The sequence below is a fragment of the Falco peregrinus genome, chromosome 2 (genome assembly GCF_023634155.1).
Source record: "Falco peregrinus isolate bFalPer1 chromosome 2, bFalPer1.pri, whole genome shotgun sequence".
Taxonomy (NCBI): domain Eukaryota; kingdom Metazoa; phylum Chordata; class Aves; order Falconiformes; family Falconidae; genus Falco; species Falco peregrinus.
In genome coordinates this window covers 94,230,480-94,244,144 of record NC_073722.1, presented here as the reverse complement: position 1 = coordinate 94,244,144, position 13,665 = coordinate 94,230,480, and the positions used below count along the sequence as shown (strand labels likewise).

The window sequence follows — 13,665 nt, the reverse complement described above, 5'->3', positions numbered from 1 at the left end:
TACATATTGCAAACACCAACCGTACACTGAAATCCAGCTTAAGCTTTTTTTTTGTGCATGATTATAAAGTGGGAGGGAATGATTGTACAGAACACAGATGAATTTGCTGCTATTGTCCATGAAATGGAACGACTCCATTAAGACTGAAAGGTTCTACCTACCCTTTGCTCTAAGGTGGAGCCTGGGGTAGGACCCAAAGCCTGCCTTGTGTAAATACAAGAGTAGCTGCTTTGGTGCCACAACTGTACTCATCCAGGCAGAAGTAAACACCCTGACCTGTTAAAACACCTTTAGGCCAGGGGTGGGTGGTCACTCTTGCCTCCCCCACACAGCCCTAACTGTATTACAAGCTGCAGATTTTTAGTCCAGCTTTTGTACATTATGCTGATGGACAAAACCACTTCCACGAGTAAGTTAGTCAGCTCTGCTCTGCTGTACTGTCACTGTTAGTGTTTGTCGTGGGGTGCCAGAGAATGGAACTGGACAGGTCTGCACTCCCCGTTAATGCAAGACAGTACCAGATAATCTAAAGAGCTGCTTGTGACCAGGACAGCTGCCCTGTACCCCACCTTCACCTGGAAGCTGTAGAGGCAAAACCACTTACCATAAAAAGGCTCGAGAGCTGAGAGCATTTGTGCAATGGCATTAACAAAGTCTCTCCACAGACCAAGGACAAGTGGCCAGTAGGTAAAGGACATTTAATACAACAGCAGTACAACTTTACTACACAACTACAGCACGCAGAGGGTTAAGTCAGGAGTGTGTTAAGGCAGAGTCTGCCTATAAATGCAGTAACAAAACTGAAACTTACTCAAAACTCTCCTGGAGTGACTTACTAAATCAATAGCTATATAAACCGCTGTACAAAGATTAAAAATAATCATCCCCTGGTTTTTAAGAACTTAGTTTGCAAAACCTGAAAGAGGAAATCCTGAAGCCAGTTAAGAATCTATTTACAGAGAAGTTAATCACATAGATGCGATCTGTCAGGTGCTTAGCACTGGTGTCAACACGTGTCACCTCCCGGAGCTGAACCTGCTCCTGCACCTGCACCACAGGACGTGACTGGATTTTGAGCAGCCAGTGCTGGGTTGCTGGAGTCTCCCCTGCACTGTACGGGGAAAGCGGGGAGCTCAGCACAGCTGAGGACGGAGGTGGCCTGTCCCTCCTCTCTCACAGGACAGAGCCAGCTCTCTAGCGTTAACGAAGCGAGCAGGGTTTGCTGCAGGACTATTGACCTGTTCTACAGCAATCGGCTGGTGTTTCCTTTCACCTGACGCCTGGCAGCAGCACAGCAGGGCCGCTGAGAGATGGAAGCTCAAATGGCTTTGCTGTAGCACGGAGCCCAGACCCCTTTTCAAGGGCAGCAGGTCTGCTACAGACGCTCAGAAACCCATAAAACAGCCCAGTAACGTGCCAAAAGTGTCAAAGTACACTGTGCTGCAGCAGCAGAGCAATTCAGAGGGCTTTCTGTCCACACTCCCCAGCTTATCGCATCAGGAAGGTAAGAAGGGAGAGGCACTGGGACCTTCGCAACAATCTGCACTACGGGCTTCTCACAAACATGTTTAAGCACAGCTTAAAACAGAAGCCCACACCTGTCAGGGCATAGCCGAGGCTGCTGAACTACAGCATAACTGTTCACTGTTGAGCTCTTAGAAATCAGTAGCTGAAGAAGAATGAGTGGAGGAGACAGGTACAACAACCAAATCTGCCACAGACAGCAGCAGTCTGTAACTTAGAATAAGTCTTTGGTTACTAGAAAGATTACCTCAGCCTAACTTTGAAATCTTTTTAGCTTTACTTGATGATCTAAAATTGCAACACTGAACCAACAATGCTTTATTTTAGCCTTACAAACAAGCTAAATGTAGTTTGGGATGTAACTGCTATTTGAAATAGAAGCATCGGAGTCACAAAGCTGGTGATGCTGGCAACACCTTTGGTTTTTAAAATGTTAACATGCCATTAGCAGCCCTGAGCCAGGAGAAGGAATCCTTGCAGCAGGAAGTTGAGCAAAAGCAAAAAACCACCTCACTGAGGACCAGGAACACAGAGCAGCTGCTCTGTGTCAGATGTCCAGTCATTAAGGCCAGATATTCCGGATGAAAGGTCAAAAACCTGCTAGAATAGGCCAAAGTACTCTGTGGTGTCTGCCAAGGTGCCAGCCTGACTGCAAGTTTAAGACTTCCTACGTTGGGTTTCTCTCCCTCTCAGTATTTGTTACATTAACCATTACACCTGTGGCTCTGCTCATTATCCTTTAGCATCCAGTCCTATTGAATAACACACCATCTTCCACTATAATTGTTACTTGACTCCACAACAGGCAACAAGAGATGAGGAGGTAGATAAAATATTCATTTATAATAGAAAACTACTCTTAGAAAACTAGACTACAGAGGTCTTCTCTACACAACATTTTAGCTCTGTCCTTTCACACACAGCTGCCATTTCTGAAAAGACTTGGAATACACTCAGGATAGAGTCAAGCAAGGAATAACTGCCTCTGGGCCACTGTCTACTCCTCTTCCCCATGGTACTCACACTGCCCTTGCTCAAAGCAAGACGATGCTCCTGTATCAGTTACAGAACTGAACTACGGCTGCTGGCCTCCTACCTAGGCTAGGCTGGCACAGAGTGTTTGAACCCGTTATGACTACTGCTTTACCTGTAGTAAAGAAAGCACAGCTTACTGACCTGTGATCTGATGGAAATAAACTCCCCAGCTGAGATCCAGGGTCAGGCAGAAGTTCTGAGAGCTACCGGGTAGCAACACCACCCTAAGGAAAAGCAATCGCGTACAATTTACTCCTGATCCTCCTTTTGGAGGAATTTTAACGTCTTCCACCCTCGAACTGTATGGATAAAGCAGGGGTGGGTCTCCACAGTCCACTGCTGTAGAAGCTCCGCTGAACTCTTTGCAGAGCAGGTCCCAAAAGCTGCAGGGAGCCACAGCCAGCCAAGCCCACGCAGCTCCCCCAGCTCCCTCCCACCAGCTCCCTCCCACCGCTTCAAGAGGGCTCCCTCTGCCTCCCAGCACTACAGGAATCCAGTCAGCATGTGTCATTTGTCCTTCCAGGAGTCACACCAAGGCAACCCTGAGCTACCAACTCTACCACCTACAGGCCTGGGAGAAAGGCAGCTCTGCATAGCGCTGGTGTGGTTAGATCAACGCATTTCTCCCACGCCTGAACGCCTAGGAGGAGTCAGGGTCAAGGAGTGCCCGGAGGGAAGGTATATGGCTGACTGACCTTTTTGTTTGTTTGTTTTTTGTTTTGTTTTTAAAGTGCAGGATAATTACTAAAGCCAAAGGAAGCCAGCCCTCTTCCTCCCTAGCCACAAAATACCAAAAACGAGAGTGCTAAAAATTCAGGGCATTTCTCCAGATGCTCAATAGGTCCTTACATTATCTATCATATGCCCAGTAACCTTATTTATTCTTGTCCTAGAACTACTGCATTTAAATACCCCAAATAATCTAGTTTGTTACAAAACGTAATTTACAGACTTTGCTGAACAGAAGTTAAACCGCCTGGTCCTCTGCTGCAGGTAATGGGTCAGACGAAGGGCAGCACCTTCCAAGCAGAGCTGTGACTCTGCGGCTGTCGCTCGGCTCACTGATGCAGATGGGCCCTGTCATCTGGACGTTTAATATGAATTCTCCGCACACGTTCGATGCGCTCTCGCTCCTCATCTTCATCTAAGTGATGGGAGCGGCCAGCTGCCCCTCCTGTGGCTTCCAAGAGTGCGTTGTCAGGTCCTCTCCCATCCTGGGACTCGTACAGCAGAATGTTCAGTGTCTCCTCGTAAATGCGGGCTTCTGGGAACTCCACCTGCCCACCCAAGAAAGAGAAGGTCACTCTTGCCTACTGCCAGTCACTGCAGGCACCAGGTTACCTCATTTTTAATTCTTGATACCTTTCCAATTTTTAAATTTTTTTAATTGCACTCTAGCCATAAAAATCCTTTATAGCACAATCGTTTCTGTTCTATTATTTGCTTTCCGCTTTTGAGACCCAGCAACCAGGGTGGCTTTTTTTTTCTGAGCTGGCCTGCCCACAGGGCAGGCTCAGATTTCTCCTGGAGAAGGAAAGGTGGCACAGGGAAGGCACCCCACTGCTCACCAAGATCTGTCTTTACACGGGGATGTAAACCAAACGCTGTTAAAGGCACAAGTTTGTCTAAAGATAAAGAATTGGACTGAACTTGCATTATGAAATACCACAATTGCCCTATGTTAAGTGCCACAGCCAAGCAGCCCCCGCCCTAACAAACCCACAGGATGAGCCCCACTTTGAATGGCATTGATTATTCCACAGAGATGCTAAACAATGAAAGAAGTGTTCAAAACGGAACAGATGTCAGGATGCCGGTCTGCCAGCAGCTGGGCCTGTTGCTGGAAGCATTCAGGGGTTTACTCCTACCTTTGTCTGTTTTTTCTCAGTAGCGTAAACAATGGAAGTGCAACAGACTTCGGCAATCTTCCGCCCCTGCCCGTAAAAAGACCAGCAGCAGATCTCATCTCCAATCACATCTTTTATAAAGAGCACTCTCCCATTAAACCTCAAGGAAAGCTTATCAAATAGCTCAATGTTCTTCAGCATGTTGTCGTCAGAGTTGCTGTGAGAGATGGAGGCAGCAGTCACATTAGGGTAATTAAGACAGCACACACAGCAGAAGGGGGGTTCAGGCACTGAGTATTTACAGACCCATACGTGCAGCTTCCTTTGACTTACTGTGTCTCTACCAAAGCAGTGTTTACGGTTGTTATCCAGGTCTGCAGTGGATAATTCATTTGACTAGTACAAGGAGGAAAACCTGCTGCTGAAGAAGCAGTAATACATCAACAGTATTGTGAATAATACTGTCCAAGGCCATTGCATTTGTGTACAAAATGCTATCACCCAAATAAAACCATTCCTAAGGTCAAGCTCAGCACCAGCTGGATGGAAATAGCATTATGTCATGAAACATATACATAGACATAAGGAAGGGAGGACAAGGTCCCAGACCACTTATTGAGAACACTGCACCAAGGAAGGCTTCCTATCTTCAACTGATGTGCTCTAGCCCATAGGGAATGAAAGCTAGCAGTTGGCCAGGAGCCTCTGCCAGCTGCACTTCAGTATTACAGGAACTCCTCTGGCACAGAAATAGCACATGCTTAGCCCTCCATTGATGACAGTAGGCTTTCTGACTAAAGTTTGAAATTAATTGGGAAAAAAACTGAGTACATGCCAACACCAATCTGTCACTGATTCTGAGCAAAGAAAAAGCAAATTCTTACCATGGATTTTAGGCTATGAAAAAGCTTCAAAGAACTCCAGCTGAAGTCACTTACCTAGTGTAGGAATATTTGTTGTTGCTTCTGTTATATAGCAGCTTCACTGCTGGCTGTAAAAAACAAACCGCGTATCAGTTACAGGAAGTATAGTAAGGGCTGGAATCTCAGCTCAGTCCAAGACACCACAGCAGAGAAACTGCAACATGACACGACACCACCAGGCCCAAGCCTAGCAGGATTTTGTTGTTTCTGTCTGTTGTTGCTACAAAACTGTGGTGCATGGGTTAGCAATGGGGCTGCAATCTCCTCTGACCCTGCCTGTGACTAGATCATCATCTATTCTCACCCACCCCCTGCCTTTTTGCCAGGACTAATCATTATTACCAGCATTCTCCCCTCTACCTGTCACAGCAAGCAAGCTTCCAGAAGCAGGACTCACTGATTAGCTAAAGAAAGCATCTGTCATTAATAATCAGAGTGAACAAAATACATGGAAGATCTAACAGCCCTGAGGATCTGCTCTATCAGCCTGCTGCTGCCTACACCCTCTATTTGAAAACCTTACATGGAGAAATACACGGCCAGGCCCAGCCTGAGCAACAACTGGCTTTTAATTCGGAAGAAATGTTTAGTCTGCTGTAGATTTACACTGCTTTGTAGCTCACCAGTTGCAGGGCATGTATTTCATGGTAAGCCCATCGCTGAAAGCTAAAGACCATTAATACTTGGTCAAGGTCCCATGCAAGCCCTGGGCAGCAGGCCAGCACCCGCCCAAGCCACGTCACAGCCCGGCCTCTGTTACCTTGTTAGAAGTGGCTATAAGTTTTTGCTCTTCTTTGGAAGATGTGATGACTGGTACCTTGCAGAACGGTTCATATGCATCTTTGTTCTGCTGAAACAAGAATCAAACAGCAGCTGAATGTAAGTAGACCTTAGGGCACACTCACAGCAACTGGGAAGATCCTGCGTAATCTATGCTGAAGAGTTCAGTGTGCACTGAGTGGCCATTACTGCTCCATGCTCTGAACCAGGCTGGCACTCCAGGTACCAGGCAGCATTCCTCTGGGACCACCTGAGATGTTCATTTCTGCTCTCTACCACTCTGCAAACACAGGGACTGAATGTTAGGTACCTATCTAAATGGCAGGATCTGGAATGTGGCTTCACTCCAGACAGGACACCAGTAACAGTGGCTTCAAACCTAAGATGAGCACCTCAGAGGAAAATGAAGAACAAAACTGGACTCCCAGCAACCTGTGGATACAAGAAGCTGCTCTGGTCTGGCAAAAGGACCTACCCCATTTTGGTTGATGTGGGAAGAACTAACTTCTGTCTCAGAGCTCACACTGATGACATACTATTTCACCACGTAAGACCCTGATGAAAGTGAAGAAAGTGCAGAGCAGCCAGGTTGCAGCTCCTTGCGCACTCCCAGGAGTCAGCAGAGGGAAACCAAGCAACTGTTTATCCCTCACTGTAACAAGGTAGCACTAAATGTTGAGAACGACTCAGCATGTTTTCCTGGCTGTGACCAGACTCCAGATCAATGACAGCAAGTATTTCAATTCCATCCCAGCCTCAAAAAGGCACCAAGTGGAGACCATCAGAAAATCTTGCTCTGCCCAGATGCTGCTTCCCACCCACAACAGTCGCGCCTCTTCTTGACCTGTCATTGCAGCCAGAGTAATTAACCTGACTGCTCCTTAGCACTGTGACCTACCTGCAAGGCTGCCTGGCACTCGTCCACCAGCCCCTGGACAAGGTAGTACTTTGCTTCAGCCAACAACTCTTCTATCTCCCTGCGGCTCTCGGGGAGCGGCACAGCCCCATCACGCAGGTAGTTCAGTATTGTCCCAAAATGTTTTCCACAGCGGTCAATCAGGATCCAACCTAGGGACAGGGAAGACCAGAGTACAGAAGAAGCAGAGGCAAATGTGGAAAAGGCCTTGACACCACCCTGGGACTGTGGTACCAAGCAGGTTCCTGCTAAGAGAGACGAACTCCAGTTCCTTGCTTGAGCTGGTGAGCAGAGCAGCAGAAAGCACAGGGAATTTATCACCTCCTATGTTTCAAGCACAGAGTATAAGGGAGTACGGCAGGAAGCTCACTTGTTTCTCACAGCTCCCCAGTTACTGACAAATGATTAACTGCAACAGAGGAATGACTACTTGTCATTCTCAAGCCAGCCAGCTCGGTTCTCCCTCTACTCTGTGTCCTGATAAGTTATTTTCTTGCCTTCTCTCTTAGGGCCCTGTTACATACACCTGTAGCTGTTTCTTACAGCCGGTTTACTAAAGCCAACCAGACTTGAACATCTCAAGGTTGCTGTACTTGAACACAATGTGGGGACCAATGTGATCCAGCAATTGTGCAAAAAGGTCACAGCAAGAGAAAGGCAGCACAGACTTGGCAGTGTCATGGCAAACACCGTTTCAATCCGTATATTCCCAAAGTGCATTAATGTGGTAGAACAAAGTGGTTACTCGCATAATGTCTTAAACTGCTGAAAGGCACGAAGCAACAGCATGCGTAAGCAGAAAGTAATGTACAGCCCCCTGCCCTGGAGCTCACAAGCAACGACTATGTACTGACAACGGTGTGAAGAAAAGAAAACAGAGCTAAAACCAAAATGCTTTCCAGTTAGCTGGCGATGAAAGGATCCATGCTTCACCTCTTGCTGCCAGTCTGTTGCCTGAAATCAGGCTGGACCCTGAGAAATGCTAGCGATGCTGAGGTTTGAGTTTCCATAAATGAACAGATGGCCACTCTTACAGGCTGCAGCTCAGGAATGCAGCAAGGAAACGCTTGTGGGGAAGGAGTCATATTTTGGACAAATAAGGAAAGTAGGTTAAAGCAGACCCTGTATGTTCTGCATGAATGGAATTACTACTAAAGTCTGAACATTTGGTTTAATTTGGAAAGTGAACACAGCCCTTTCATGCTGTTCCGTGGAAAACTGAGACACTCTCCAGCAGTTCACTACAGGCTTTCTATCTCTCTCATTACCCTCCTGTCTACATGAAACACAACATGTGCTCGCAATTGTAATTTTACAGAGTGTAATAACAAACTAGAAAGCTGGAGGCAGGAGCACTAGAGACAGAGAAATCAAAGAACGAAAGACCTGACCCAAGCTAATGAACACAGCATACCTATCCACCCAGAGCGGAAAACAGCCCATTTGTCAATGCAGAGGTATGTAAAGCAAGATCTCCCATTTTCAAGAGAAGAGGGAGCACAAGACACTGTAATAACCAAGGACATCCATATTCCACAAATGCAGCCTTTGACAGAGTTTACTAGAGTACACCAAGATGTAAGGCAGTAAAGGGCAGGCTGAGAGCAGAATTATGATCCCCAAACTTCTTTGTTATTATGGCTGCTGTGATTCCCTCTGTAGGCTGTAAAAATCTGCTGCAACTTTCTGTTTACAGATGGCGAAACCAAAGCAGAATTGCTCGTTTTCACATGGAAGGGAGGGATGAGAAAATATTTCAAGCAGCATTGCAAAATACAAGTGACTGCTAAAACAGCTTTCAAAAAACCTCCTGTTTTAACCAAGCAGCCAAGTGTACAGCCAAAGTGAGATGACTCACAGGAAAGCGACCCTGCTGCCACTCAGTCACGGCTGCGCAGAGCCTATGAAGTGAGTTCCAGCTATAGACTTTTCAAGCTATTTTTTAATTGCAGTGTTACAAAGATGTCCCGTGGTCCATTTACTGAGACAGGAATACCTAACCCAGGAACTGCATGTACACACATTTGACTTCTAGGAAACTAATCTTTTGTTTTACAAGAAATCTCAGGGACAGCACGCAAACACTCAAAACTAAAGCAGACTACATTTTCTGACCAAGCTTTGACAGATGAAACAGTAGCCTGACACTGAAGAGTGCCTGATGCTCAACAGTCTTACTAGCAGCTGAATGAAAAACATGCATCCCCATCAACTGGTTAACAGCAGTGGGGAGTGAGGGGGTGAAAAAAAAAATATCAGAAAAGACTGCAGAAAAGAAAATTGGAAACAGATGCACCTGGAAAACTCACATCCTTCTATCTCCTCATTAACATAAAAATAACACTTTCAAAACATGCTGATTTGCTACAGTTCATGAACAATCTCTAAGCTGAAAATAATCATCTGCCACCCACCACCAGAGAACTCCATCCAGTTTGTTCTCCTGCGGCCCAACTAGCAGCATGTCGTAATTGTTAAGCTTTGAGAAAGAGCTGGGGAGACCGGTGCTGGGGTCAGAAGAATGCATCTAAACAAAGAGGAGGACCCCATGTGACACATTCCACAGACTGTTTAAAAACTTTACTCCTTCCAATTTCTCTTCAAGTCTGGCGGCTTTTCCTAAGAAACACTTTGTTTTGTGCCAGATTTTGGGTGTGACCAGTTAGCAGTATTTTGAAGAATTTCAGATAAAAAGAGTTTCCTTTAACAGCTATAATGCTATTGTCCTAGTTTCCAGCATCACACCAGGCAAGGGGAGATAAAGCAAGAACTACTGCAATGGGAGTGTCTCAGTTACAACATACAGGAAGTATCGAATTCCTATTAAAACACAAACCAGCTAAACGGAACAATCCCACACAGACACTGTGGGATTCACAGCAAAATAAACTAGTGATTTTATGTCTCAAGCATGATATTTTAGCAGATTAAACTCCAGTTAGCCTTGTATTTGCTGTAATATTGCCAGCTGCTCTCCAGCAAAACGTACCTGCGCTGACATGGATTCAGCCTTAGGAACGCGATATACCAGCCCTGCTGCGGTACCTGCCCAGGATGCCCGGAGGAAGCCCCGAGACCACACCAGGGTGGGCTTCCAAAATTAATCTGGAATTTCCGATTGTGAAACACACAGCAGCTTTAGGGCGAGACAGAAGGATACTTCTGGAGTCGCCTGAAGTTAAGGGGAGAGGTCAATGAACTGGTTCAAAACCTTTCCACTAGAACACCCCTCCAGTCTTCCCAGTAAGGGTGCCGATTCCCATTTGATGGTTTTGGGGGTTTTTGCAATTTTACCCACAGGCTGGCTTTTTTATGCAACCTGCAGAGATCCCTGCGAGGGAGCCCACAAACCAAAGTGCCAATGTTACTGCTTTCCAGCAGCTGAAACTTTAAAAAGGCATGGTATAACACCTGGAACAATGCAGCTCTTTCTTTTCCAGCTTAAATATAAGGACTTGTAGCTAAAAGAGGAATATTCAGATCATTAAGTTGTGTTTGTTACATTTTTTTCTTCCAGATCCACCTCCTCCTATCTCAAGAAAGCTTACCACAAAAGCCCTACTAAATTCATCACTTGTTCCACATGACCTCTAAACACGGAGTATTCTAAAGCACTCAAAACTAAGTCCAAGTCATCTAACCACATACAACATTTCCTATGCTTTCAGCAAGTTCAAAGGAAATTTTAAAATAATTAACCAGTCCCAAAAGAGGTGTTTTGTACCTCTAGGCTCAGCGATGCAATAGCTCTTGTTAAAGACAGGATACCCAAGTCCATAAAATAGTTATGGGCAAAACGTCAGTGCATATAGAAAACTGTGCTTCCAATTAAACTCAGTGACACTCCCACAAATGAGAGCGCCGATACAAAACTATGCTACCAGCTGTAGTTACCACAAACACCTTTTAGCTATGTTATTAATTTAATCACAATGTTTTATAGAATGTCAGCAGAAGATAAAATCAACGTATCTGGTAGGGAAGTATTTGAGCTGCTCCTTTAGAAGACTGTAGTTTGACATAATGCACATTCCTTCTTTCCAGACACATTTTTAAATAATGTGGAGAGACCTATTTACTCATTCTCTCCTTTTATTGTAATACTATAGCAAACTTTCTGAAATTTTTGCAACTGGTTCTGTTTTAGTGAAGCTAACAATCAACATTCTTACAAGAAAAGAGTTTCATTTCAAAATATCAGCTTTTACCTCATAAACCCTTCCCCTATGTTCAGGGCAAATTTTATACTTAAAGTAAGAAAACAAGATGAGGGAACTGACTTCTGAGTTTCAAAGTAAATACGCAAGTCCTGACTCATAGTTTCTCAATCACTAGCCCGACCATTTTCCATATGCTCTAGAGCTTTAGTGTTACTATTTCAAAAGAAAAAGATCCCCCATGCTATCTGGATGGGAAGCCTTAGGAGTCCTTACTGTCCTTTTTGTTGTTTACTCAACTGTTGAAGTCATATGTGCCTTCTGTTCCACATCTTTTCTCAGCTGTACAAGCTATGAGTTTTAACACTAATAAGATGTAGAAATATATACAGGTGCCACTCTCTGCTCTCTAACATTTTTCTCCAAGCCCTTCTGCCCTATTTCCACTGAAAAGGAAGCCAGTGCAAGGGACATGGGGAACAGCCCCTTACCTTCACTATCCGTGAGGACTTCCATTCGGCCGCTGAACATGGCCTTGAGCATGGTGTCCTGCTTGGTCAGGGTCTGCATGGTGGTGTAGTAGAGAGCACCGCCGATGTTCAGCTTGACATACTTGGAGCTCGGACTCGTCCCTTTGAAGGAGGTTGTGCGAGTTGCAGCCGCCGGCACTGCTGAGCTCACCACACTTTCTCCCGACATCTCTTCCTGAAAGCAAGGAATTACCAGTCAGACTTGCAGTTCCACTGCATGACACCCCACTTCGTGTTACCATTGGTTATTTTACACAGAAGTAGTCATAGATGTGCTGGGCATTACCAGCCTTGGCTCCTCTGTGCCTCTTTGTAAAGTTCTCAAATCTTTTAGATGTTTAAGTGTGTCTTCTTTCTGTCAGTGACATAAACTACCCAGACCAGCAAAGAACCCTGTGAATGCTGAGCAGTATTTTTACACTGCAAAAACCAATACTTTCCCACCAAAACTGCATTCATTTCTTTCACAACTTCTAAAGCTTAAGCTCTTACTTCATCAGTAATCTGGTATGCAATTGGGCAATTCCCAATACGCAGAGCTTGAGCAGATGATTCCTGCGTGTTAAAATGAAGACTATCCACAGATTTTCTTAAGGCTTTTTTTTTTTTCCTTAAAGCATATGAGGCTCTACAGAGAGCACACACAAACTTCCCACTCTCTTCCCTGCCCTCCCACATTTCTCAGCACACCAAACCCCAATGTCTAACATTCCCTACTACCTCTGCTCGCAGTCCCCAGACAAAGTGGACTCCAGTCGTACTCCTATTTGGTCAGCTAACTCCTAATTAGTCAGCTAACAAGGTCACACGCTGTAACAGGAACATATAAGCTTAGCACCGCAAATGCTCTGAGAGCAGCTAACAAATCCTTAATCAAGCTGCATCTCTGCAGTTAACTGTTTTGCCTCAAAACGTGACAGGACGGGATGATTATCGCTCTGCCATCCAGGCAGACCCAAGTCCTACAACTTCCAGACAACGCTGGCCGACTCCTGTACTGAATGATTTTTGCTCCACTTGTCATGAAAAGCAGAACTATCATATGGCAAATCTGAACAGAGCTGTAGTTACGTGTCCACATTGTGTTTCAGAAGGTGAGGCAGCGGATCAGGCAGAGATGGCCACAGAGGACCATGCCCTCTGCCACGGAGCCGGCCCTGGGCTCTCCGGAGTGCAAAGGCACCAGTCTCAGCCTCAGCTCCACACTCTGGATCCCTCCAGCAGCCAAACACCCCACCGCCAGGCCCGGAGCCCAACCCGGGGTCCCAGAGCAGGGTCCTGCCCTGCAGTATGACCCGGCGCACCAGGCCGCACCCTGCCACCCCCAAGGCACCCCCCGGGGCTGCACCCCGAGCCCCCCTGACCTGCCCTCTCCACAACATGCCGGCCTCTGGCTAAGGACCAGACCATCCCCACATCAGAACCAGACCGTTGGCACCCCGACTTCTGGGAGCCTAATCCCTCCCAGGAGCCCTGTGCCTGCCCCCCGCTCCCTCAGCACCCCACCCTGGGGGCTGGACCACCCCCACACCCCGCAACCTCCGCCCCCTTCCCAGTACCTCGCCTCCGGGGACCGAACGCCCCCAAAGCCCGCCCCGGCCCCCCTCCCCGTGCACCCCGCGCCGAGGGCCGCATCCCCACCTCCTCCCTCACCTCACCCCGCACAAGGCCGGCGCCCCCTCCCGCGCCGCTCCCCGCGAAGGCCCCCACCCGAGGCCCCCGCTACCCACAGCCTCCCTCAGACCCCCCAGCCCCACGGGCCAGGCCAGGCCCCCCCCAGCCGCCCCCAGCGCCCCGGCCCCCCCTCACCATGAACGGTGCCGCGCAGCCCCACGGACCAAGCGAGCGGGAGCGCCGGGGCGGGAGGAACTTCCGTCCCGCTGGCGTCACTTCCGCCCCCGCCCGGGTGCGCTGCCAAACCCTTCCGCTGTCCCGCTCGGCCTCCCCGGGCCG

General features: G+C 47.2%; 1 protein-coding gene across 3 annotated transcripts; it reads right to left on the bottom strand.

The window, feature by feature from the left end:
- Window positions 1-681: 681 nt before the first annotated feature.
- Window positions 682-13,651, bottom strand: KCTD10 (potassium channel tetramerization domain containing 10). 3 transcript variants are annotated; one of them, XM_055797759.1, is made up of 7 exons: window positions 13,522-13,651; window positions 11,674-11,887; window positions 7,008-7,177; window positions 6,090-6,179; window positions 5,345-5,397; window positions 4,428-4,623; window positions 682-3,836 (listed from the first exon to the last, which is right to left on the bottom strand). In XM_055797759.1, the coding sequence occupies exons 1-7, from the start codon at window positions 13,522-13,524 to the stop codon at window positions 3,618-3,620; spliced, it is 945 nt and encodes a 314-aa protein (XP_055653734.1). In that variant the 5' UTR covers window positions 13,525-13,651; the 3' UTR covers window positions 682-3,617. The 3 variants fall into 3 exon arrangements, with proteins under 3 accessions (XP_055653734.1, XP_055653735.1, XP_013153904.1); XM_055797760.1 differs by having other exon boundaries at window positions 6,090-6,176; XM_013298450.3 differs by lacking the exon at window positions 13,522-13,651 and adding an exon at window positions 12,433-12,586.
- Window positions 13,652-13,665: the final 14 nt, after the last annotated feature.

Excerpts from the sequence above, each read along its gene's own strand:
- KCTD10 (XM_055797759.1), bottom strand. Across the intron at positions 5,398-6,089 it reads TTATAGCCACTTCTAACAAG|CCAGCAGTGAAGCTGCTATA; the intron begins GTAACAGAGGCC and ends TGTTTTTTACAG. Across the intron at positions 3,837-4,427 it reads CTGAGAAAAAACAGACAAAG|GTGGAGTTCCCAGAAGCCCG; the intron begins GTAGGAGTAAAC and ends TTGGGTGGGCAG.